The sequence below is a fragment of the Verruconis gallopava genome (genome assembly GCF_000836295.1).
Source record: "Verruconis gallopava strain CBS 43764 unplaced genomic scaffold supercont1.20, whole genome shotgun sequence".
NCBI lineage: Eukaryota > Fungi > Ascomycota > Dothideomycetes > Venturiales > Sympoventuriaceae > Verruconis > Verruconis gallopava.
In genome coordinates, this window is record NW_015622156.1 from 27,138 (window position 1) to 49,511 (window position 22,374).

General features: G+C 50.4%; 7 protein-coding genes across 8 annotated transcripts; 4 read left to right on the forward strand and 3 right to left on the reverse strand.

The window, feature by feature from the left end:
- Positions 1 to 512: 512 nt before the first annotated feature.
- Positions 513 to 2,361, forward strand: PV09_06002 (uncharacterized protein). The gene is made up of 2 exons (XM_016359579.1): positions 513 to 1,199; positions 1,261 to 2,361. The coding sequence occupies exons 1-2, from the start codon at positions 864 to 866 to the stop codon at positions 2,197 to 2,199; spliced, it is 1,275 nt and encodes a 424-aa protein (XP_016212415.1). The 5' UTR covers positions 513 to 863; the 3' UTR covers positions 2,200 to 2,361.
- Positions 2,362 to 2,466: 105 nt separating this feature from the next.
- PV09_06003 (uncharacterized protein) lies at positions 2,467 to 4,419 on the reverse strand. Its single transcript, XM_016359580.1, has 3 exons — positions 4,297 to 4,419; positions 3,085 to 4,205; positions 2,467 to 3,028 (listed from the first exon to the last, which is right to left on the reverse strand). The coding sequence occupies exons 1-3, from the start codon at positions 4,358 to 4,360 to the stop codon at positions 2,753 to 2,755; spliced, it is 1,461 nt and encodes a 486-aa protein (XP_016212416.1). The 5' UTR covers positions 4,361 to 4,419; the 3' UTR covers positions 2,467 to 2,752.
- Positions 4,420 to 6,480: 2,061 nt separating this feature from the next.
- Positions 6,481 to 7,596, forward strand: PV09_06004 (uncharacterized protein; the record flags this gene model as incomplete). The annotated part of the gene is made up of 1 exon (XM_016359581.1): positions 6,481 to 7,596. The coding sequence occupies one exon, from the start codon at positions 6,481 to 6,483 to the stop codon at positions 7,594 to 7,596; it is 1,116 nt and encodes a 371-aa protein (XP_016212417.1).
- A 1,356-nt stretch (positions 7,597 to 8,952) lies between these two features.
- PV09_06005 (uncharacterized protein) lies at positions 8,953 to 9,788 on the forward strand (the record flags this gene model as incomplete). Its single annotated transcript, XM_016359582.1, has 2 exons — positions 8,953 to 9,297; positions 9,348 to 9,788. 2 exons carry the CDS (start codon positions 8,953 to 8,955, stop codon positions 9,786 to 9,788), a joined length of 786 nt encoding a protein of 261 aa, XP_016212418.1.
- Positions 9,789 to 10,610: 822 nt separating this feature from the next.
- PV09_06006 (isocitrate lyase) lies at positions 10,611 to 13,202 on the forward strand. The gene is made up of 3 exons (XM_016359583.1): positions 10,611 to 11,523; positions 11,578 to 12,629; positions 12,694 to 13,202. The coding sequence occupies exons 1-3, from the start codon at positions 11,320 to 11,322 to the stop codon at positions 13,049 to 13,051; spliced, it is 1,614 nt and encodes a 537-aa protein (XP_016212419.1). The 5' UTR covers positions 10,611 to 11,319; the 3' UTR covers positions 13,052 to 13,202.
- A 300-nt stretch (positions 13,203 to 13,502) lies between these two features.
- PV09_06007 lies at positions 13,503 to 17,511 on the reverse strand. Of its 2 annotated transcripts, none has more exons than XM_016359585.1 (2): positions 14,642 to 17,511; positions 13,503 to 14,586 (listed from the first exon to the last, which is right to left on the reverse strand). In XM_016359585.1, exons 1-2 carry the CDS (start codon positions 17,129 to 17,131, stop codon positions 14,521 to 14,523), a joined length of 2,556 nt encoding a protein of 851 aa, XP_016212421.1. In that variant the 5' UTR covers positions 17,132 to 17,511; the 3' UTR covers positions 13,503 to 14,520. The 2 variants fall into 2 exon arrangements, with proteins under 2 accessions (XP_016212421.1, XP_016212420.1); XM_016359584.1 differs by having other exon boundaries at positions 13,503 to 17,154; positions 17,318 to 17,337.
- A 3,986-nt stretch (positions 17,512 to 21,497) lies between these two features.
- PV09_06008 (uncharacterized protein) lies at positions 21,498 to 22,199 on the reverse strand (the record flags this gene model as incomplete). Its single annotated transcript, XM_016359586.1, has 4 exons — positions 21,498 to 21,816; positions 21,882 to 21,915; positions 21,973 to 22,120; positions 22,185 to 22,199. The coding sequence occupies 4 exons, from the start codon at positions 22,197 to 22,199 to the stop codon at positions 21,498 to 21,500; spliced, it is 516 nt and encodes a 171-aa protein (XP_016212422.1).
- Positions 22,200 to 22,374: the final 175 nt, after the last annotated feature.

Below are 22,374 nucleotides of genomic sequence, written 5' to 3' on the forward strand. Positions count from 1 at the left end.
CAACAGCAGTTAACTTGACTTCATGGCTTCAGCCAATCCAGGCAGAATCCCTGCCGTGCGTGCATGAAAACGCGCAAGCGCCAGTCTTTCTGCGGCCCGTGGATGTGTGGCGCTTGGGTTATCTTGCATCATGGCATTTTTGTTTCATTTCCCATTATCTCCGATTCCCACGCATGTCCAGCAAAGACCGCCGAGCCAGGCTTGTTTCGAGCGTCAGTCCAGCCTGTCCGGTGGTGCGATTGGAAGGGCCAGTCTTTGCCATGCGCATCGAGTCGTCAGCGCGCCGGTTGGGTTGGTGAAGAAGTTGAATGGATAGTGGCAAATTTTAAGCGCACCGTGAACGGCAACGTCGTCGGCCCAAGCATTTGCACGGCTGCGACCATTATCGATAACGGGCGAGATCAACTCCTCGTCTGAAGCTTGGTTCTCTGAGCGAAAATAAGGTAGAACTATGCCGCGCCCGCGATCGACAGGGAAAGTCGTCTTGAGCCATTGTATCATAGAACATGCGCGCTCCCACGCCTGGTTAGCTTCCCATGCTCAAATCCCGTAGCCATGTTTGTCCCGATTTCCCGTCTTCTGTGATCACTTCTCTCGTTCAACACTACACGGAACACCTGCATCGCTCGTTGACTGTTCGATAAGCACAACCTTGGAGTCGCTCGAGGTCGTCCTGATCGTCGTCTTCGTCATCGTCCTGGTTGTTTCCGCTCTCGTTATCTAAGGAAGGAGCAGCTGGACCTTTTTCTTTCTTTCTGCTGCATCCCGCCACCCTCGTTATCCTCGTCGCTCGCTTAAACACCTCCACCCTTTGGCCATTGACTGATTTCTCGATACGTGCTCGGAAGATAAGAACCACAGCTATGAGACTCTCAACTCTCGTTACGGCTTGTGCTGGCGTTGGCCTCGCTCATGCTGCGTTGCCTCAACTGCACATCAAGGGCTCCAAGTTCTTCGACGCCAACGGCAACCAATTCTACATCAAGGGCGTGGCATATCAGTTGCAGCCCGAGGATCCTCTCATCGACACAGCCCAATGCCAGCGAGACGCAAGCTTGATGAAGGAGCTGGGTGCCAATACCATTCGTGTATACCATGTTGATCCAAACGGCGACCATGACGGCTGCATGAGCGCCTTCGAAGACGCTGGCATCTACGTTTTCCTTGACCTCGATACGTTCGACACGCAGATTGAGCAGGTACAAGCTTAATCCGATTCGGATGTTCACCAGGGACTCTGCGCTGACTTTTCCCGTACAGTTAGATCCCCATTGGAACCAGACACAGCTCGACGCCTTTTCCAAGGTCCTCGATGCCTTTCACGGCTACGACAATCTCGCCGGTGTGTTTGTAGGCAATGAAGTCTTGACAACAGGAGAAGGCTCCGCTGCTGCTCCATATGTCAAAGCCGCCGCACGCGATATCAAGGCCTACAGGGACTCCAAAAATTACCGCGCAATTCCCGTCGGCTATTCAGCTGCTGACATCGCCTCTCTGCGTCCGATGTTGCAAAATTATTTGGCATGTGGCTCCAACGCCTCTGAGACCATTGACTACTACGCACTGAATGCGTATGAATGGTGTGGCGACTCGTCCTACACCGTGTCTGGATATTCACAGCTTACCCAAAACGTTACCGACTACGACATTCCCATTTTCTTCTCTGAGACAGGGTGCAACACGGTCCCACCGCGCACTTTTACCGATCAAGCGGCAATTTTTGGCAGCGAAATGAATCCGTACTGGTCAGGCGCCATCATCTACGAATGGATCGAGGAGCAGAACAATTATGGACTCGTTTCATATGGGCCACGGACCGATCCCACGGCTTCCGGCGCGCCTCCAGATGGCTTCACGCGGTCTGGAACGCCTCTGCCGGTCACTCCTGACTTCCAGAACCTGCAGAACCAGTGGAAAACTCTGACTCCGACCGGTGTTAAAGAGAGCGATTATTCGCCTTCTCTCACGCCGCCTCCGTGCCCCAGCTACACAAGCGGCGTATGGGAGGTCAACGGGAATGTGCCACCCCCCAGCGTCGGACAGATTCTCGATCGTTCTTCCATCACCGCCGGATTCACAACCACGTCCGCTTCCGCATCCACGACAACCTCGAGGGGAAGTGGAAATCCCGAGAGAGAGATTAAGGCAGGTGCGGTAGGCTTGGGCCTTGCACTGGCTGGAGCAGTGGCATGGCTCTAAGATGTTCTCAGGACATGATCTGTGGGACGCCCGTACATAATTTCAGTATACCCCGTTTTAGCACATGAGCAATGAGTATTGATGCATCTTCTCACGCCCCGATCCGTCGTGTGGCGGGACTTTTCCGTAGGCCATTAGTTGAAGCTGAAATGGAACTCGAGGTCAAACTTTCATGCACTTTCTTTATCATCGTCGCTGATCGAGGCTCATCTGCTTCGTCTTGATTAGAATTCGTCATCTCACTGCTTTCACGATATCCGTCACGCCAAAATTTCCAAAGGGGCCCCGAACGCTGAGAGGAGTTAGATCAGGTACGTGCATCTAAATTATGCAATATTAGTCCTGCTTTATAAATTGATGACTGCGAAGCTCATATCTATACACCGTTGCGAGAAATGCGCTATGTGGGAAAACAACGCCTTTGGAAAATGCTCCGCTTTTGTGGAGATGTGTTTCGCCAATTCATGCCGTCATCACACCGTACGAAAGTCATGTACAGATTGACCGTTTACTCATCAGCCGCTGAAGATTTTTTTTTTGAAGCCTCGATTCATCACACCATGTTTGCGCCGTTGGCTTTCTTTATCTTGCCTTGGGCACCCCCACCTCCTTGGCGCAAACCCATTGCACCATTGAAAAACTCACTCCCTTGCTCAGCAAGCATGCTAAGATTCATAGCTCCTTGATTGGGGCTTTTGACAACTAAGCCCGCGGCGCGCATGTTTATGTTGTGCAGGCGGAGGCGAAGCGCATGCTCCGTAGTCTTGGCCATGGAAAGGGTATCTTGAATGACAGCAATACGAGAGTCAGGATTAGGTGAAACAAGGACCTGGTATCCAAGTTAGCATTATATAGAGTGCTATGTGAATGTGCGACCTTGCATACCTTATCAACGAGATCAATCCGAGCATCTAAAACGCCGTTGCGAATCATCCCTCTCAGCTCGTCCTCTAAATCAATATCTAACAGATTATTTGGAAAATGGCTTTCGATCTCCTGCCAAGTAACGCTCGAATACGCACTGAACCACTGCACAATGCACTTGCTTCTGACCAACTGGTATAACTTCAAGAAGTGGCCATTGAGATAGAAGTCCAAAAGATAATCAGCCATGTACGACTCTAGCACCTGCAAACAACTCTTGTACTTGCTAGAGCAAAACATACTGATAGCACGGCGGATATGAGGTTCAAGTTCGAGCAAAGGGCGAAAGGTTGTGTTGTCGAGCACTCGACGCTGCAGCTCTGCGCGATCCATAGTAGCAAGTGCGCAAAGACCGCCGTACACAGCCACATCATTCGGCGTCATGACCTGTTTCTGGAAAACAATTCCACCCTGAGCCTCCTGCAGAGTCATGTATTGCTGGTCGACGTTGAGAAAAGCGCGGGCAGCGTCGCGGTAGTGACACTGTTGAAGGTGGGAGAGGCCAACGCATGCGAAGAGGATGGGATCGAACTTGGCCTTTTCTTCGCTGCTGAGCTGAAGAGCACCCATCTTTGGCTGGTACGAGGCAGCGATAGCCCAGTTACGCTGCATGATCGCCACATACAAAAGCTTGAACGTCATCTGAGCGATCTGCTTTGGCGTGGTGCAAAACTCGCGCATTTTGGTGTACGCCTTGAAAGCGGACGGATAGTCTCCTACCAAGAAGTAGTGGTTGCCTAGATCTTCCTGTCCCATGCGTATGCTCTCCTTGATGAGGTTGTTTTTGTAAGCCTTGAGCTCGCGTTCCAGCCTGTCTGTGTCTGTCTTGACCCTTCGTGCTGTCGTCTCTGCCCACTCCGTGTCAACCTGAGCAAGTGGATCTGAGGGTAGCAGCTTAGAAAACTCCTCAACGACCTGCATGTACATGTCCACGTTGATACCTCGCTTAAGCTCCTGGATTAGCAACCTGAAGGCATCGGCCGACAACGGCGGAGAGGTATGTGCGATGCATCGAAGCTTGAACAACCGAAGTATTCCTTCATAGTTCCCCACATAGCTCTCGAGTTCGAACTTGGGAAGGTCTGTTATCCTCACCACTTGTCAGTCCTCCTTCGCAGCCTTGCGCCGGATACTTTGGTTGAGTGGAGGGTCTTGATAAACATGAACACTCACCATTTACAATCTTGCCATGATCAGCTCTTATCTCCTGGAAGAAGATCGAGTCTTCGACCGCCATCTTCACAAAAGGAGAAAGCGACAAGAGAGGATGAGGAAGAGAGCATCTACCTAAAATGCGGGACGGATATCGATACGGGCATTTCAGACCACGAAGCTATGACCACTGCCTGGACGACATATCACGTGCCTCGCGTCACTTTCGCGAGATTCTCTTTGGTCTTAAAGTTGCTACAGTCGGCCTACTTAAACAACGAAACGAATCCGCCGCTTTCTCTTCCGTCGTCCTCTCCTTTCCGTTTACTTTGTTGTCGTAATTTCAACACAGCGGACGGTCACTACTTCTAGAACTATTCTAACGTGTGTCCTTCTGTGTGGCCCTCAAGGTGCCAACCTGAATGTGCACTCATTCCGCCTGTCCGGATAGAGCCCTGGATTTACCTCGCCTCTTGAAATGCACGTCGCTTTCTCATTCACTTTTCTCCCAAAGAATCGGCAAGAACGAGGTCCTCTGCGGTGCTGTGGTGCTTCTCATCTTTGATTCTGCCAAAGAGATGACGATTTCGACCGTCCAAGTCGTCTGTCTGGCATCCTGGATAGGGAAATGAGAGCTTGCATGCAGAATATTGCAAAATCGATATAGCGTGTGATAAGTTTCCCCTTCCAATGTATCCTGTAGCGATTGAGGCATCTGTCTTGAACCCGATCAGTCAGACAGACCGGACTCTAGATCTTGATCTCAGAGATAGAATCGACCTCCGATTTACCAGAGCATATTTCTTTCATCTGCATATCTTTGAATGCTCATCTGGTTTTAATATCTAAAGTCCTCGTTCATTTGGTCACCGTGTACGTCCTCAAGTTTTCGCATCTTTCTTCTTGGGCAGCTGTTTAAATTTGATTCGAATTTTTTCCCTCCCACATCGACGAACCTGCTCTCTTAGTCGATCTCAAATCAGTTGGATTTGCTTGGGGCATCAGTTTTGATTTATTCTGTGACTGTTATCCGATGCTCGATTTCATTTCTGTTGCCTTAACAAGTGTTTCATTGGCCCTCGTTTGGCATTTATCTGCTTCTCAATCTTCTTATTCGACTCCGAGAAAAGAAGCTTGGCTGCAATCGCTTCAGTTGTAGTTTCTAACGGTATGAAAAACATACATAACATATGTTCAGTTGTTCGCTCTCGCACACCGCAACTCAGCAATTCAGCTCGAGCTTTTCGTATATATATCTTTCCATCTCAATGCAATGCTGATGTACCTCCACCTTCTTCGAATGCGGCATAGATTCTGCACATTGTTTTGGGTCTTATAGATGACGCAGTGTATATACTACGCTGACTTTGACCACTAACAATTCACGTTTGCAGAGTGGAAGCTCTGAAACGGACGAATATATGGTACGCAGGGTTAAGGGCTTAATTAGTTCTATCATGCTGCATGCGATCTTTACATGGAAAGCTTGTAGTGCATGGTTCTGATATGGCTTTCTATTCTTCCGAAAGCAGGTCTTTTGCGGGTGAGAATTCTCAAATTGACTAGGTCTGAACTTTCCATCTCATTTATGTCTTCAAAGAGTCTTCAAGACTTCTGCATTCCCCTAAAGCACGGATAGGAGGTCAATCTCCTTTGCCATAGTTGGGGAATCCTCGCAAAGCAAAGTTTTATTGAAGATTGCTTGCGAGTAATGTATATTCAAAAATTTCGTAGGGACTTTTCAGTTTTTCTCCGGTTGATTGGACCGTAAGGACGCAACTGACAGATTTGATCTTCAAACGCACTCTCTTCTCTGAAACTGTGGTCCAAAAATCCGACCTTCAAGCACATCATCCAAGAGAACATGCAATTACATCAACGACGCGCCGTATTCAAATGCAGATACTACGAAACCCCCGGTGAATATCTAAGAGGGCATGGTTTTCACTATACATGACGTCAATTGCCAAAGGCGAGCGATGCTGATCCCACCTTTGGCTTGTAGTATATCCTCGGCTTTCCCCACATTACATCCATGGAGAATTTCGAGTCTTCGCGCGCTAGCAGATGCGCGGGCAAAACTGTAAAGGTTGGAAGCAAAAGAGCTAATTCGGGTATATATTGTATGAATACTCTGTCTCAAGCCCGCATCTTTGCGAGGTTCTTTTCCAAATTTATGTTGTACGTACAGTTCTGAAATTCGCCATGGGATCTATCGACAGCCTTAAAGATCATACGCGCTATCAAGATGTTGCGGAGACCACAGCAGATCTTGAATGGGCAGATCTAATTACAATCGATCTATCTAAATTCGATACGCCAGGCGGCAAGCAAGAGCTTGCAGCCCAGCTGAAGAAAGCTATCAGCACCATCGGCTTTTTCTATGTCATCAACTTTGGCCTGACAGAAGATGAGGTTGACGAGCAATTCGCACTCGCGAAGGCACTCTTCGACTTACCCGACGCAGAAAAGCAGAAATATAGGGTTGATCCAACAAAGCAAGGCTTCTTTGGTTGGAAACCACGTGGTGCTCGAAAGCAGCAGCATGGTTTAGTGGACAACTTGGAGTTATACGACGATCCAAAATGGAATGCAGTTTACAAGGACTTTGCGAGACCGTCCGTGCTTGCCCAGAATGCAGAAAAGGTTGAGCACTTCCAGCGTCATTTGTCGTCATTCGTTCTGAAGAGGTTACTCATTCTATGCGCCATAATCATGGAATTGCCTGATGAAGAAGCACTGTGGAAGCTGCACAATTACGAGTCGGCTTCTCAATGTCACTTACGATACATGCTATACCACCCACGCACTCAGGAAGAGTTACGCATCATGAAGGAACACAACATCGAACACAACGTGTATGGACATACGGATTTTGGAAGTTTGACACTGTTAATGCGCCAGCCTGTGGCAGCGCTTCAGGTGCGCCCGTACGGCGAGGAGAAGTGGAAATGGGTCAAGCCGCTCCGAGGAAGCATCACGGTGAACGTAGCCGACACGCTTTCCTTTCTCACCGGAGGATATCTCGAGAGTAGCATACATCGTGTCGTGCTCCCCCCAGAGGATCAACGGCACATTCCTCGATATGGCGTGATATATTTCTCTGGTCCAGACGATGATACACTACTTAAGCCTGTGGAAAGTCCTGTGCTGGAGCGTGAGATGGTGCAAGGGAACAACAACAGAGCCTTGCCGCCAGAAGGCGTCACCGCTGCGGAATGGGTTAGAATTCGTTTCGGCAGCATTGATTTAAATTATTCGAATAATCGCGACAACAAGGTGGTGGTACGAAATGTAGAAGTGCCAAGCTATGCGAATTGACCATATCGATTAAGCTTACGTCGAGTGACCGAATAGCGATGTCTTTGTCCTTTCAGCTTTGTGTTCGTCTTAGTCGCTTCTCGTGCCTTTGAAGGATTGCGAGCTTCCTCAGTTCCTATTTCAGCTGATCCAAGACGTCTACTCCAACTAAAAAAGCCAAACAATGAGCTTATTTTTCTGGTTAAACGCCTCCGGCAGCCCATAAATGTGGGTTTATTGCATAGTGCGCATCTTGAGAACATTCACATAAGATGAGATTGGCAAAGTTTATGATGAGAACAATCTTAAGCGCCGGGAACATGTGAGTCATTCTCACACTTTGAATACATTACTGCGCCGTAATGAACTGTACCTTTGGTCGAGGACTTTACTTCTGTGAGATGGTGTAGCTGTGCAACATGACTCGATATCCATGAAGCTGTCCTTACGCGTCCTTCGAAGAAATTCAAATAATGCAGGGAGCGTTTTCTTCCCATTCTCGAAGCTGTCGACCGATGGCGAACACGCTGCAAGATCTACGCGGTAGAAGTGCACAATACGGAGGGCATGCTCATCCTGAAGAAAAGACCAACGATCCATTCTCGAATAAACGACGGTCCGCAATAAATTCTACTTCTAGCTAAGTCATAATCCCTCCTCGTGCGTGTCATTGCATGGGCTTCTCCTTTTCCTGGTCGGTTAAATTCTGGGCATGTGAAGCGAAGGACATTTGGAATTTCAACAGTGCAATGGAAAGGAACGCGGCGCTCACGTAGAGACTGGGAAGTTCTGCACTTATTTCAAAAATGTGTAACGACACCTTATTTTAGATAGAGATGGATATCTCGGTAATTTGAACATGGGACTTTCAAGTTTTCGTTGACTGGGCCTTCAACGTCTATCGAGTTTTTCGATTCTAACTGTACGGTGCCGACACGATGCTTAACAGCTTCAAATATGCATGCGCTCGACTTGAGCATGTGGAGAAGTTTAAGTGAAGCAAACGCCCACTGAAGTAGCAAGGAGCAATACTTCACTTCTCGGTCTCATACTTTGTAATTTCGTGTCCGCCAGATTGTACTCCTGATCAATAACTGAAGAGGTTGTAGACGGAATCCATCGTTCTTGCTGTGTGACGCTAACAGCAGTAGCCATCTCGATAAACTGTTTCCAACATGGTTTTGGACGTCCGATGACCGCAATCGCGCAAAATCTTTAGCAAGTTTTCACATTGATAGGTAAAGAGATATAGTTTTCAAGGTGTTCCTCTCATCGAGTCCGACTACCAAGAACCAGAAACAAATTTTTTTCTCAACACAGACATCGAAGGATACAGAGACCACCTCGAGCCCGAATTCAGACCTTCTGGGCTCGGGAATGGATTCAAGCACGTGGTTGGAGTGCTGGAAGTTGATCGATAAATATGCTGGTTGGTGTCAGAATGGGCCTGGCGGAGTTGACGACATCAGCATAGACTATGTTGATCTCGTGCATACAGCGAGCAGTTGTCAGATAAGAGAGAATAAAGTTCTAAACGAGGGCTCTGAGGCGATGGATTTGCCGCCTACGCCTCGAAGCAGTCGAGATGGCTCGTCAAAGCCATCACCGAAAGAAAAGGCGGTCCACACCTTTGACAGAAACGGGAACAACGTTGGTAGAATCCTTGTAAACTCGACAGGAGCAGAAGATGCAATGGACGACGTAGGAAAGATAACAGAGAAGGTTGGCGAACAGATCCGCTATCAAAGTGAGGAGGGCTAACGAAGATTTAGCTTGTAGATCGGCGTTCGGCGTCCAATCCACACCCTGCTCATGAATTGCATGGTAGAAATATAAGTGAAACACCAACGCATGATGGAGGTACCGCTAAGAGACTCCACCCGAAGCGTACGCCACGAGGTCAAGGCAGAAAGAGAACTGGTCTCGGTAAAGAAGAAACGGTGAAGAAGCCCGAGCGAAGACCGGCGAAAGAAATTCCAGCATACACAAACGCAGAGCATCTGGCTAGAGGCTGGGTGTTCCAAGATCGGACGGTTTTTGAGAGGATGTCGGCGGCTGGACTGAGGGAACACATTCGATCCGTTGCAGAGCTCAAACCTTGGTGGAATGGGTTGACTAGGAAAGCCACGATTGACAAGATTATGGAATGGCAAATGGCCATGCGGATACGACTGGTACGGACAACGGAGCTAGTCGACCACGGAGGACGATAGTTTCAGGAAACCTAGGAATTGAAAAGCAGTCAACAACTCAGGAGTCCGTGGATGATGATTGGAGATGGTTCGACGTATCCTATGCGTACGGCAGAATGGTGTCTTGAAGAGAATGCTACTAAGAATGAGAAGAGGAAACCTTAAGCGTGCATTTCGATAATGCCCAAACTTGCACTGTAGCGTCACAACACGGCTGGGGCAAGCAAAGCAATGAGAAGTTCCCATATCTAGTAGACACGGCTCCCACAAACGACCACCAGGTGGCCGTCCTTTCTATCCTTGCGCACATGACACCTTTCTCGTCCACGGCGTGCAGTTTTTGCTACGGTGACGAGGTGGAACCCACCTGGCGCATCCAGTGACCCATCGCAAAAGCAGAGACACACAGTCCGAACGATGTCCTGGTCGACGTGTGGCGACCTTCGGGACATCAGCTGCCGGCTCGGAAAAGCGGGTCACGTGGATCACGCAGAGGCATGCGGCAGGTGAAGGTCCGCTGCGAGCGTGCGAACATGATGCCTAAGGCAACGAGACACATTTGGCGGACAGACCATTCTTTGTCGCGAACGGACGACCGGGAGACGGGGCGTCGAATGTACAACAGATGAATCATCTCAGACGTGGTCCGTCTGCTGCCGACAACGGCTTTTGTTTGGCAGTCGACGCGTTGCGCTTTTCCGGGGGCGGGGGGCTAAGCATTGCCCGCACTACGACTCTGTGGGCTGCGAAAAAAGGCCGCCGGAAAGTCGCGTTCCGCCGAGGTTACATGGATCAGAGACTTCGCGCCAGGTACAGGAAATCGATCGCATGCTCGCGATGGAGCACGACGCCTGGCCGGCCCCAGTGCCAGTGCCGAGCATAGTCCCACGGACGACGGCTCAGAAACACCACCAAGATGAGACGCACACAGGCTGGCAACGAGAGGCGCGCAGTGGCAGACGTGAGACTGTCAGCGCTGAACACGTCTGCTTCGACGACAATCACCGGCGATGCCACCAGCCAAAGACCCAGTCGACAGGTAAACAGCCAAAGCGCACACACACAAGCCGGACTCTGGATCTTCCCCCACAAGCCCGCTTACCGCAACAGGATAGCCCCTCGGTCCAAAGGGCCCCACGACTGTTCTCTGCGCGTCACAGGTGCCAGACTCTTGCCTCTAACCTTGCTCTCGACCGAGGAACGTCGTTCGATCTGGATGCCCTTAGGCTGAGCCACTGCAATTGGCTGCTGGTCTCGTCTGGAGATGAGTCTTCCGTCTAATCGGCGCCATGCATGCATTCTCGTCGTCTTGTGAGAAGGCTCTGGGGGGCCAACTCACGGCCGAGGCGCTCCCGGGCTCGAAGTATTTGGACGTCATTTTTCCACCTACAAAGACGGACCGCCTCCCGCCTGCCAGAAAGGTTCTCTGTTTGCTTTGTTTTCGTGTGTACGCATAGATTTTGAAGTGACTTAGATCATTGTCACCCCTCCACTGTTCCATTCATCATCTTCACTTTATCTTGTCTGTTTTACTGCATCGCACACATAGACCATGTCGTCTCTAGATGCCGAAGAGCAGCAGTATCTCGCTGAGGTGGAAGAGGTCAAGAAGTGGTGGACGGACTCAAGATGGAGATTCACCAAGAGACCCTACACGGCTGAGCAGATCGTTGCGAAGCGCGGGAACTTGAAGATTGAATACCCGAGCAATGCGCAGGCAAAAAAGCTCTGGAAGATCGTGGAGCAGCGGTGGAAGGTCCGTATATCGTCATTCGCTCTTTTTCGGATTGAGACTAAAATGCTTGACTAGGATAAAGAAGTGTCATACACATACGGCTGCTTAGACCCAGTCATGGTCACCCAAATGGCGAAGTACCTCGACACGGTATATGTTTCTGGCTGGCAGTCATCCTCCACCGCGTCGTCTAGCGACGAGCCGGGTCCGGATCTCGCAGACTATCCAATGACCACCGTGCCCAACAAAGTCAAGCATCTCTGGTTTGCACAGCTCTTCCACGACCGCAAACAGCGTGAGGAGCGCCTGAGCACACCAAAGTCGCAACGTAGCAAGGTTGCGAACACGGATTTCCTTCGTCCGATCATCGCCGATGCGGACACCGGCCATGGCGGCTTGACTGCCGTCATGAAGCTGACCAAGCTCTTTGTCGAAGCTGGCGCAGCAGGCATCCACATTGAAGATCAAGCACCGGGCACGAAGAAGTGCGGACACATGGCAGGCAAAGTGCTCGTACCCATCTCGGAACATATCAACAGGCTGGTTGCCATACGAGCGCAGGCCGACATCATGGGAACAGACCTGCTTGCGATCGCTCGAACCGACTCAGAAGCCGCCACACTCATCACGTCAACCATTGACCCTCGCGACCACTATTACATCATGGGTTCAACAAACCCAAACCTGCAGCCGTTGAACGACCTCATGATCGCAGCCGAGAATGCTGGCAAGACCGGAGCAGAACTCGAAGCTATTGAGGCAGCCTGGATAAAACAGGCGAATCTCAAACTTTTCCACGAGGCTGTGATTGACACCATCAAAGCTGGAGTGTATGTAAATAAGGACGCTCTCATCTCTGAGTTTTTGAGCAAGTCCAAGGGCAAGAGCAACTCCGAGGCTCGAGCGATTGCTAAAGGCCTAACCGGCGTGGATGTCTACTTTGACTGGGACGCTGCTCGAACTCGCGAGGGCTACTATCGGTACCAAGGAGGCTGTGAGTGTGCCATAAACCGCGCCGTCGCCTATGCTCCATTTGCAGACATGATCTGGATGGAGTCGAAACTTCCAGACTATGCCCAGGCCAAGCAATTCGCCGAGGGTGTGCATGCAGTCTGGCCCGAACAGAAGTGAGTTTTCTTCAAGCTCTCCAATGCTTCTATACTGCAACAAATACTAATAAGCTAATAACAGACTCGCGTACAACCTTTCGCCGTCCTTCAACTGGAAGAAAGCCATGCCGCGCGAGGAGCAAGAAACCTACATAAAACGGCTTGGCGAGCTCGGCTACGTTTGGCAATTCATCACTCTCGCCGGTCTTCATCAGACGGCGCTGATCACCGACACCTTCACAAAGGCATTCGCCAAGCAGGGCATGCGCGCGTACTGCGAGCTTGTGCAGGAGCCGGAGATGGAGCGCGGCGTCGAGGTCGTAACTCACCAGAAATGGAGCGGCGCAAACTATGCAGACAACCTGCTGAAAATGGTGACGGGCGGCATCAGCTCCACAAGTGCCATGGGCAAGGGCGTCACGGAAGAACAGTTCCACTAGTGACGTATCAGACGTATTGTGGTTGTCACGCCGTACTGCTCTGCTGCTGCTGCTGATGATGATGATGATGACGGGAAAAAAAAGCTATGTACATATAAACTCGTGACTTTTTTCCGGTCAATAATGGCATATATTCTTGCTCGTTTCCAAACTTTGTCCTCCTCCTCCTCCTCCTCCTCCTCCTCCTCCTCCCTACTCATCAATATTATTTTCTCCTCCTACTGCCAGACTGCCAGCGAACTTCCACGTGTTGCACGTTGGCATATATTCGTGGAAAGGCATCACGTACAAGAGTGTTTGTACCCTCGGGCATCTGGCAGAAGTTCTCGCAGACAGCTTGACTAAGAGGTCGTGACACGGTTCTTAAACGCTGTCTTTGTTTCCGCCGACAACAGCAACGCTTCAACAGGAGCCTGGGTCAGAATCCCGTTCTCTATCAGCTGTGACTTATATTCGAGAAGTGATACCAATTTTCTTACATTAGCAAGTACGAAGACTAAAAATTATCTCATAGGTTCGATCGAAAAGCGGGGGTATATATATAGATTGAGTCTGTCGGCGTAGACATTTCATTCAATCCCCTAACCTAGCACTGCCATTGCTTTGTACGACACCTCCTTCAAGATCATCGCTAGGTCTTCTTCTCCTCCTTTCAAAGCTCACGCGAGGCCTACTCCAATTACTCCCACGGCTGGCCCTGCTCTCTCTTCTCATCCTCGCTCGCAGTCCCTCCTTTCCCTCCATGAGTTCCCACTCGATTTTGTCTTTGTCTCTCGGAGACGCCACTGCCGCATCGAAGCTTTTTCTGATTTTTTCTTCCCTCGCTATCCCCGTAGCCAAGGACGCACGGGGGACATCGAGCATGGCTTGAACTTTGTGCTCCAGGTCGCTCATCTGCCTTCCTTCCTTGGCTTCGTTGTTCGGTTGAGATCGCCTCCGGCGACGCAGCCATCTTGTCTTCTTGCGCAAGAAGATGGCGATGTCATCGAAGAGGAAAGCCACCGCGATGAGCGGAACGGAGATTCCCAGGCTGATGCTGAAGATGTATTTGCTGACGTAGCCTAGCGTCAGACCTTGTCCACGATCAGCGTTCTCCCAGTCCTTGATGTTAATTGCGAAAAAGGATGCAATAAAGCTCATGGGAAGAAAGATGATTGTCACGATGGTGAACAACAGCACCGTTTGCCCCTGCCTGGCTGTTAGAGCCGCCTGGTTTGATGCGAATCGAGCCTCGAAGGCATTCGCGTGTTTCTGCTTAAGGTCCAGCAGATTGGTGAGAGATGTGTATATTCCCTGCGTCTGCTTCCTCATGCGCTCCATGTCCTTCATATGTATTTGGATCAACTTCAGCTGCTCTTTCATTTTACGTTCTACCTCCGTGGCTGCGTGACTCTTCTTCCCTCCTAGCTCTCTTATGATGTTGTCTGCTACTTCTGGGAGCACGTTGCTTTGATACTGTAGCACCATGTTCAGTATCGCGAGCTCGTCTTGGATATCCTTGATTTCAGCCAGCAGCTGCGTCTCGATGGAGATATCTACGAGGAATTTAGAGTCTTCCGCGGCCGAAGCTGATCGGTCAGAAAGACGAACCTCAGGAAAACGGCGTGACTCGCGAACGGAGTTCACGTCCATAAGATACATTGACGTTGCAGCTGACGCAAGTTTGAACCGCTCAAACAGGCGGGCCTCACGGTTTGTAATCTGTCCGATTGCGATTTCGAACATGTCCAGAAATTGGTAGACCTCGCTACCCTGTCGATGCCTGTCGAAGACGCCGCAGCATCGGCCCGTGATCAGCATCGCGAGATCATACACGCTACCGACCGGAGGTCTGGTTTTCGCGTTCATATCCTCGATAATGCCGAGGAGGACATTGAGCGGATCCTCGTTGGCGGGTTGGTCCCACCGTTGCGGGAAGGATGTCACAATGAGTTCCTTTCCAAGGATCCACATCCACAGCTGATCAACCATAAAGACCATGGGCTCTTTATCTTTCAGATTGCGCTTGAAGTGCCGATATACGACCTGATCCACATCGCGCTCGGAAGTATCGATGCTGTGATAGAAGAATTGGTCAAGTGTCCGCCGTACGTGGAGTGGAGGTTCGTGATTCAGGTACGCCTTAATGAGCAGATCGTCGGCGCACGCTTTCGCCGGTATCGATTCGAGATCAGCATCATGCCGGCGGGCGAGCTGAACCGCTTCTGCCATACGTCGGCGCTTCCCGTCTGACTCATAATGTAAAAAAGGCATGAAGAGCACGATCTTGCCGTTCGCGCCTGGCGTGGAGGGCGCATTTTTTGGCGCTCCACTCGGCGCCTTGTTCGCCTCCGCGGCCTTCTGCCTCTTCGATTGGCCGTCATTCTGCGGCCCATTACGCCTCTTTTGAGTCTTGCCGTGACGATCTTCAATCGTTTCCCTCACTTTTTTTGGTTTCTTGCGTCCTGACCCGGCAGTCTCCGTACCTGGCGGCGACGGTGGTGGTCTTTTCGGTGTGGAGATGGGAGACAGCTCTGCATCTCCTTCAGCTGGTGTGATCACCAGTGTGGCGGCCGATTGCTCCAATTGTCCGTCTCCTCTTTCCGACCCGACTATTATCTCCGGCGGAGGATCAATAGGCTTCTCTGCCCTGAAGGGAGAGATGGCATATCGCTGGCTCCATGGTCTCATGAAATGTGCATGAGCCTCAGGACCCCTGTGCTCTTGGTTAAAGCATTTCTCCAGCGCCTTGTAGTCCTCAATGTCTTTGCACCCTCCCTCCACAAACGCCTTCGCCAACAGAGTCTCAACCCATGCTATATTGTTGGCTGGAAGATGGATCCACCGGAAAGCTGGTTGGTGCCTCACGCTCTTGACGTGCGTAGCAACAAGGGGCTTGTTTTTCTCAGCATCCCAGCCATGGAGCAATTCGTACACGCTGTGGTCTTTGAAGACGAGCTGCTTCTTGCCATCGCGGAACTCACCGAAATCGACGACGGTCGCTTGGAATCTTTTGCTGGCCTCCATCTCAATCTGTGACAAACGGTCACCTGTCATCCCTGGAGATAACCGTGTGACGATGTCTCGGTGCTTGTTCTCTGCGGCGCAAAGAATAGCAGTTCGGTCATATGTGTCTTTCAACCATAGTTTTGTGTCCGGTCTTTGGAGCAATAATTCTACCACCTCCTTGTGTCCCCTAAATGCCGCCCAGTGGAGCGCTGTCATCCCATTTGTGAGCTGCGAGTTGACCGGCGTCCTGTCACCCTGTTCCAGCAACAGCTTGACCACTTTGGTATGTCCCCTTTGCGCAGCCATGTGTAACGGCGTCCAGTTCCCGTCGCTTCGAGCAGCAGGATCTGCATTGTGCTCCAGAAGTACCTTTACCGTTTCCTCGTGGTTATTTTCGCATGCCCAGTGCAACGCTGTCTGCTGCTTGCTGTTGTGAGCTCTGATATCTGCCTTCTTCCCGCTTTTACCCTCAAGCAACAGTTCACACAGCTCTGCCTTGCCTGTCGCCGCCGCCCAGCTCAGTGCTGTCCTCCGTGTGTAATCCTTCGCTTCAATGTCTGCCCCATTCTTTAACAGCAGATGCACCATCTCTAACTTCTTGTCCTGCATCCATCGGCCGGGCTTCTCAGCGGCAAGGTGGATCAGGATCGTCCTCCCCTCTTTGTCGCGCGCATTTATGTTCGCCCGACCCTTAAGGAGCAGCTGAACAGTATCAGTAAAGCCTCTCATGACAGGCGTCCACAGCGCGGTTCGACCGTCCTTGTCCCTCCACTCCGTTACTGCGCCATGCCGAAGTAGCATCTCTACCACTTTGTTGTGGCCGGCCCGGGCAGCTTGATACAAAGCGCTTGTTTCGCTATCCCTCCTAACATTGACCTCAGCTCCCTTGCCCAGCAGATATTGGGCCAGTCGCGCATTCCCACGGCCAGCAACGCGCTGCAACGACTGTCGCAGCGCATCGCGATCCGTCTGCGTGGACCATAATTCTCCATCGATGAGACTGAAGACAACTTCCTCTTTACCTGCGCTTGACGCTTTGAGAAGTTCTGTGTGACGATGGTCGAACTGATTGCTGCTGGCTAAGCTGGACATGGCTCTGAGTGGCCAACTCGAGTCTTCTCGTCTCTACTCCGTCAATCGTCGCAGGCGAATCGGGGTTGGGCGCATTGTGCAGAGTATCCAAGGATCGAGAAACAGATACCAACGATGGAATCAGTCGCTGGCGTGGGACGTTGCACTACGCGCAGAATCTAGAATCGCGAAGGTGAACAAACGCACCTTAGGGAAATTTCTCGATCACAGTTTAAAAATGAATGAAGGAAGAGCAGAGAAAGGAGCGAACATGCGCTAGGAATGCAAAGGACACGAAGGTGCGCGTGAGCAGTGGTTCTTCATGGATAGCCTCCTTGGGGGCGAAAACCATGTAGGCTGATGCACGCAGAGCAGCTTTGTCGCTTGAAGGAGAGCGTCTGCATACTGAGTTACTGCTCCAGTGTACTCCTATGCGAATATTACTGCGGGTCTTGCCTAGAAGCTTACCCCAGACGCTGCAGATGCGCCACGGCAACTAAGTCATGGGTGCGCTCGGGTTCTTCCAGAGTGGACGGACAATTTCTTGATTACACATTTGGATGTACAGCTTGAGTAACGTTAAACTAGTGGTCCTGTATCATCAGGCTTATGTGCACGTTATCATGTGGCAAACGAATAGAGATACGACGAAGAGAGGATATTCAAGAAAAACATAAGAGGGATGAACGAACTGCACGTGAGGTAGGATCATCTAACAATTAACTAGTTATGACTTAAAATCTCTATCAACAATTTAGCCCACCAGACATAGCACAAAACTTTTAAGTACGTCGCAGAGACTACTTTGACCCACGTTGGAAAATTATCGCCTACTCTGCTGACCCCCGCCTCCGCTGCACGTGACAGCGGTTTCCGTAATTTGTAAAGGGGAACGCAGAAGTGTCCGATTCGAGATGGACACCTTCATGCAGGACGAGTCATGTCCACCGCACAAAGCTCTCTCCTGCGTCTGGGCTGATTTGCGTACGAGCTGATCGATCTAAATCAATGACTGGCGTTTTGAAATCCACGAGAGCCTGTATATAACTTCTTTCACATGGCAACTAGACCTGGCATCGACATCTTGCAAAGCCTCAGCACGCAAGCCGCAAGTGAACACTGCTGCAATTGGATAGACCTGCTATTCATCGATTGACATTCAATTCCGGAGAAAAACGACCAAGTCGACTGCATGTCGAAGATATTCATGCGTGCCACAAGAGATCGTCGCCTACTCGGACGGCTTCGGCGCTAGCATCAGAGAGACCTTTAAGCTGGCTGTATGCAAATATAGAAACTTCAATCACAACTACGACTTCCATGCACAGCGAGCCAAGAGGGCTGAACTGATCGCTGGTAGCGAGTCCATCATCAGGAATCTCTCTCCGGTTTTGAATCGCGCCAACTAATCGCGGCTCTTAATGCTTAGAGCATTCGTTCTGGTCAACGCACGTCTCATCTGTGGCACCTCTGCTATCCCGTGGTATGATGTCAAACCTGTGATTGTATTACCGCTACATCCTTTAATGGTTACTTTCGTCCATGAGCGTCAGGCAACCAGGATTTGACGTGCCGAAACCATAGTGGGGGCAAGTCCTAGGTGACGTGGAGTATACATACACCGCTCTCCCACGAGCAGATCTAAGGGCTTTGTTCGCACGGCAAGATCGCGAAGAGTATATTTGTGAGTCTACTCTCCCCTTCTTCCGAACAGCTATGAATAAACTGGTCAAGGAGGTGTTTGTTCACTGCGAGCGGCTGGCACAAGGTCAGAAAACCAGATGCCTCTGACCTTGTCTACTGTGTTAGACAAGTTTGACGGCCAAGTACAGCAGCATATCTCAAAAACACCTTTTTACAGAATCATTTCATCCTGTATTGACTATATATTCTCAATCGTGGGTGAGTGTCCCAAGTTTACATCATACTTTACTGTGTTAACTATCTTAGGCTTCACTTTCCTATTGCGAGGGTTCATAGAAACCACTTAGTGCGGTCATTCCAATGGAATATTACGATCAGAGTCAACATCATGACATCTTGGTATTCGGAAGATCAAAAGAGCCTCTCGACTTGCTTGTATATGCACACGAGTCTCAGGGACGCTGTTAGCCTCTCGAGTTAGCGATAATCTTTCCTTCCAAGCCTGATAGCACTTGCCTGTTCTGCAATCACTTCAATGTCCTCCTGTGAGATGGCCTTGCTTTATTCGTCACGGTTGGCGGATTTGGTCCAAGAGTGACTGGACCAAAGATCGGTACCGTGACCGTCAAGGGGATCGGGAAGTCAATATATAGTGGGTCTGCATTAGGATCTGGGAATGGATTTGGAGCAGCTAAGGTCTCCGTCAGCCATAAACGCATGACATGTCCAACATTCGCGAGAATTGAACACAGACAGGGACGGTGAGGTTTGGAGAGAGACAAGACGGCCCTTACCAGTCGGCATTGGCGTAGCAGCGACCAAAGTTGCGCCTAAAAGACTGAAGAGAAATTGCACGCGCATAATGTCTGAGGTGTTCTATTGGACTTCGTACTGTCGAATCGCAAAGGAAACTCTGCTTGCTATTCGACTTCTGGGTTCTAGCTGCCAGGCATGTTCCCTTTATGCTCTCTCCTTCCCCAGTTGCCCAGACCCCAATGAACCTGTATCAGCATCATCATCGACCAGCAAGCTGCCTACACGAGCTTTCGGTTGAGTCCTCGGAAAGGCCAGAGTCATGCGTGCAAACAAGATGCAAATGAATTCTCGCCTATCCTGAAGGAACCTCACTATAAGCAAAACGCTGGCTAGACCAATTGCGAAGAGTTAAGAAAACGGACTCTGCTCGTCATTGGCATAAGATCCAGGCCCGGGTACCTTTCATGTAGAGCTTGCACATCATGATCTGAGCGAAGGGTATATAAAATGTGGCCCGTGTTGTTGTCAATCACGGAAGCCGGGAAGCGACATTGTCTTTCGCATGTGACACGACCAGTGTCTGGGATGGCTTCGCTAGTCTGTCTGCAAGGTACACTTTGCACGTACATCAGCCAATGTTGGCGCAAGCACTACGTCCCGTACTTCCGCAGACGATTATCCTCCCATATCATTGTTGACATCGCAACAGATCTCAAAAGCTCAATTGTGAGGCGTGTTCCCAAGCTTGCACTCTCCACGTTGGCTGCTCTGGGCGGCATTGAAGCATGAAGCTGGCCCCAGCAACCCTCACGATCATCAATCTGATCCTTGCCCGTGCTGGCTCAGGCCTTCTAGCGAATCCCTTCGCGTGTCTTCGCTAATCGTGAATCAGAACCGAGCTTCTGAGGCCATTGCTCGGAAGCTTGTGAAGTCTGGTCAAGTCTCGCCCCCGCAAAACGTGGTTAGGGCTGGAGAGTTCGCCATTTATTCTACAAGTACCATTGTTCTCTCGGTTATGCTTGCCAAGAATACGCGTGTCAGCCCAAGTTGAATTTGGGTCGTTGCTCATTCGGCCATGATACCCGCGCTTCAATGTTTCTGTCCGCTGTCACCATCACATCCTTGAATATATGAAGTGGCCAGTATAGGGTCCGGGCCTCGGCTGTCAGCGACTCATAGGTCCAGCAGAATCACGAGCAAGTTTCACCATTGGACACATGGATTTTTTTATCGGCACAATTTGGTCGAATCACAGATGCAAAAACACAATTAAGCCTTTCTAGAACTGGTCCAGGAAGGTGCAGAGGCGATAGTCTGCGTAGATGTGGAACCCATGATCTTGAAAAAAGGACATTTGGATAGACTCAACGACATTTGTTCACATCTGTTTGCACGTTGCATATCAGCATCGGTAACAGATTTCGGAATTTCCATGGCAAAAGACATGAGCGTGGACAGACTGAACCTGTCAATCGTAAGAAACAATCGCACAAACAAATGCTCGGAATGAACCCATGTGGGGAACCAAGAAGGACAAAGCCAGCTCAGCAGAGCTTTTCTATATTTTCTCAGCCATCACCCGCATCCTGCAAGCAATCAACTTGAGATCTAGTCCGAGTTCGCCGAATTCTGGACGGGACGCTGCCCTTGTTCAAGAACATTTACTCCAAGCTAGACACCTCAAAGGCAACCCGTTTCGGCGTGATCACGGTATTGACCTGATAGAGAACGAAAGAGTGTATAGGTGCTAAGTTGAAGAAACGAAGTCCGACCTGAGAATCGGATGATCTTATATGTATTGTATATCAACTCGCCACGCAACGCCCGAGGCCATGAACTAGAGCTAGCATCGGGTCGTACACGTCTGGCATTCTTGTAAAAATTTCCTTTAGACCTGTACCCATTCCGCTGCTATAGCCTACATTATACATGAAAGTTCTTTCCATCTCAAGGCAGATTACAATTACGGCACTTGCATGTGCTCGACTCAAATCGCCGTAAGTAACAGCGCACCCACACCCAAGGACAACAAACCAGCCACCCCAAACGCCTTCACACTTCGGTCCGACGACGCACCAGAAGTCAACTTCGACGACGAGTAGGGATTTGCGCTCGCGGATGCCGACGCATGAACCACTGGAACAGAGTATGCATAGGGCCAATTAGATCCTCCTGAGCCGTAGCTGCCTGCGGCGTTTGTGTAGACAACGTTCGCAGTCGTCTTTGTGGCCATGGTGGGGATCGGAGTGTTGACTACGCCACTTCCGCTGCTGCACGAGAGTTGCGATGCTGGCGCACCGCCGTATCTGTTTGGCACGGTCAGCGTGATGTTCCCTTTCTGGTTGATTGACGTCTAAAAGGTTTGGCGTACGATCCACACATGTCTTCAACCCAGCTCCATGCAGCTGCATCGCAGTACCAGAATCAGCATCCGACCGATCTTCCGACAGCAGTGCCCTTACTTTCGCCCATTACTCCTGTGCCGCACTTCTGTTGAATGCAGCAACTAAAGCTATTGAAGATCTCCATGTTCTTGCAGACACAGCTCAAGTCGAGCAGATTCGGGCAGGCCGAGGAGGCCGGGCTCGTGTAGAGGCTGAAGCATGACGACTACGAATGTCAGCGATACTGAAAAAGAACAGTGAGGTTTCAGTGGACTTCGGAATATGCGTACATAGCAGAGAGACATTTTGCCGTCAGGGAAGATGAAGCAACGAACGGAATTCCCAGTGTGGTGTTTCGAAGAAACAAGTTCGATCTGACCTTCGGCAGTTCAACCCCTTGAGCAGAGAGGTCTGGGGAACCCGTCTTATAGGCGGCTCGGCATCGCATTCGCTTCAGGAGGATCATCCGTATTTTCAGCA

What these genes read in the sequence shown, in the direction of transcription:
- PV09_06002 (XM_016359579.1), top strand. Translation starts at nt 864, where the DNA reads ATGAGACTCTCAACTCTCGTTACGGCTTGTGCTGGCGTTGGCCTCGCT. An exon ending in TCGACACGCAGATTGAGCAG is followed by an intron (nt 1,200 to 1,260) that starts GTACAAGCTTAA and finishes TTTCCCGTACAG; the next exon opens with TTAGATCCCCATTGGAACCA.
- PV09_06003 (XM_016359580.1), bottom strand. Translation starts at nt 4,360, where the DNA reads ATGGCGGTCGAAGACTCGATCTTCTTCCAGGAGATAAGAGCTGATCAT. An exon ending in TCATGGCAAGATTGTAAATG is followed by an intron (nt 4,206 to 4,296) that starts GTGAGTGTTCAT and finishes TGAGGATAACAG; the next exon opens with ACCTTCCCAAGTTCGAACTC. An exon ending in GGATTGATCTCGTTGATAAG is followed by an intron (nt 3,029 to 3,084) that starts GTATGCAAGGTC and finishes CTTGGATACCAG; the next exon opens with GTCCTTGTTTCACCTAATCC.
- PV09_06006 (XM_016359583.1), top strand. Translation starts at nt 11,320, where the DNA reads ATGTCGTCTCTAGATGCCGAAGAGCAGCAGTATCTCGCTGAGGTGGAA. An exon ending in TCGTGGAGCAGCGGTGGAAG is followed by an intron (nt 11,524 to 11,577) that starts GTCCGTATATCG and finishes ATGCTTGACTAG; the next exon opens with GATAAAGAAGTGTCATACAC. An exon ending in GCAGTCTGGCCCGAACAGAA is followed by an intron (nt 12,630 to 12,693) that starts GTGAGTTTTCTT and finishes AGCTAATAACAG; the next exon opens with ACTCGCGTACAACCTTTCGC.
- PV09_06007 (XM_016359584.1), bottom strand. Translation starts at nt 17,131, where the DNA reads ATGTCCAGCTTAGCCAGCAGCAATCAGTTCGACCATCGTCACACAGAA.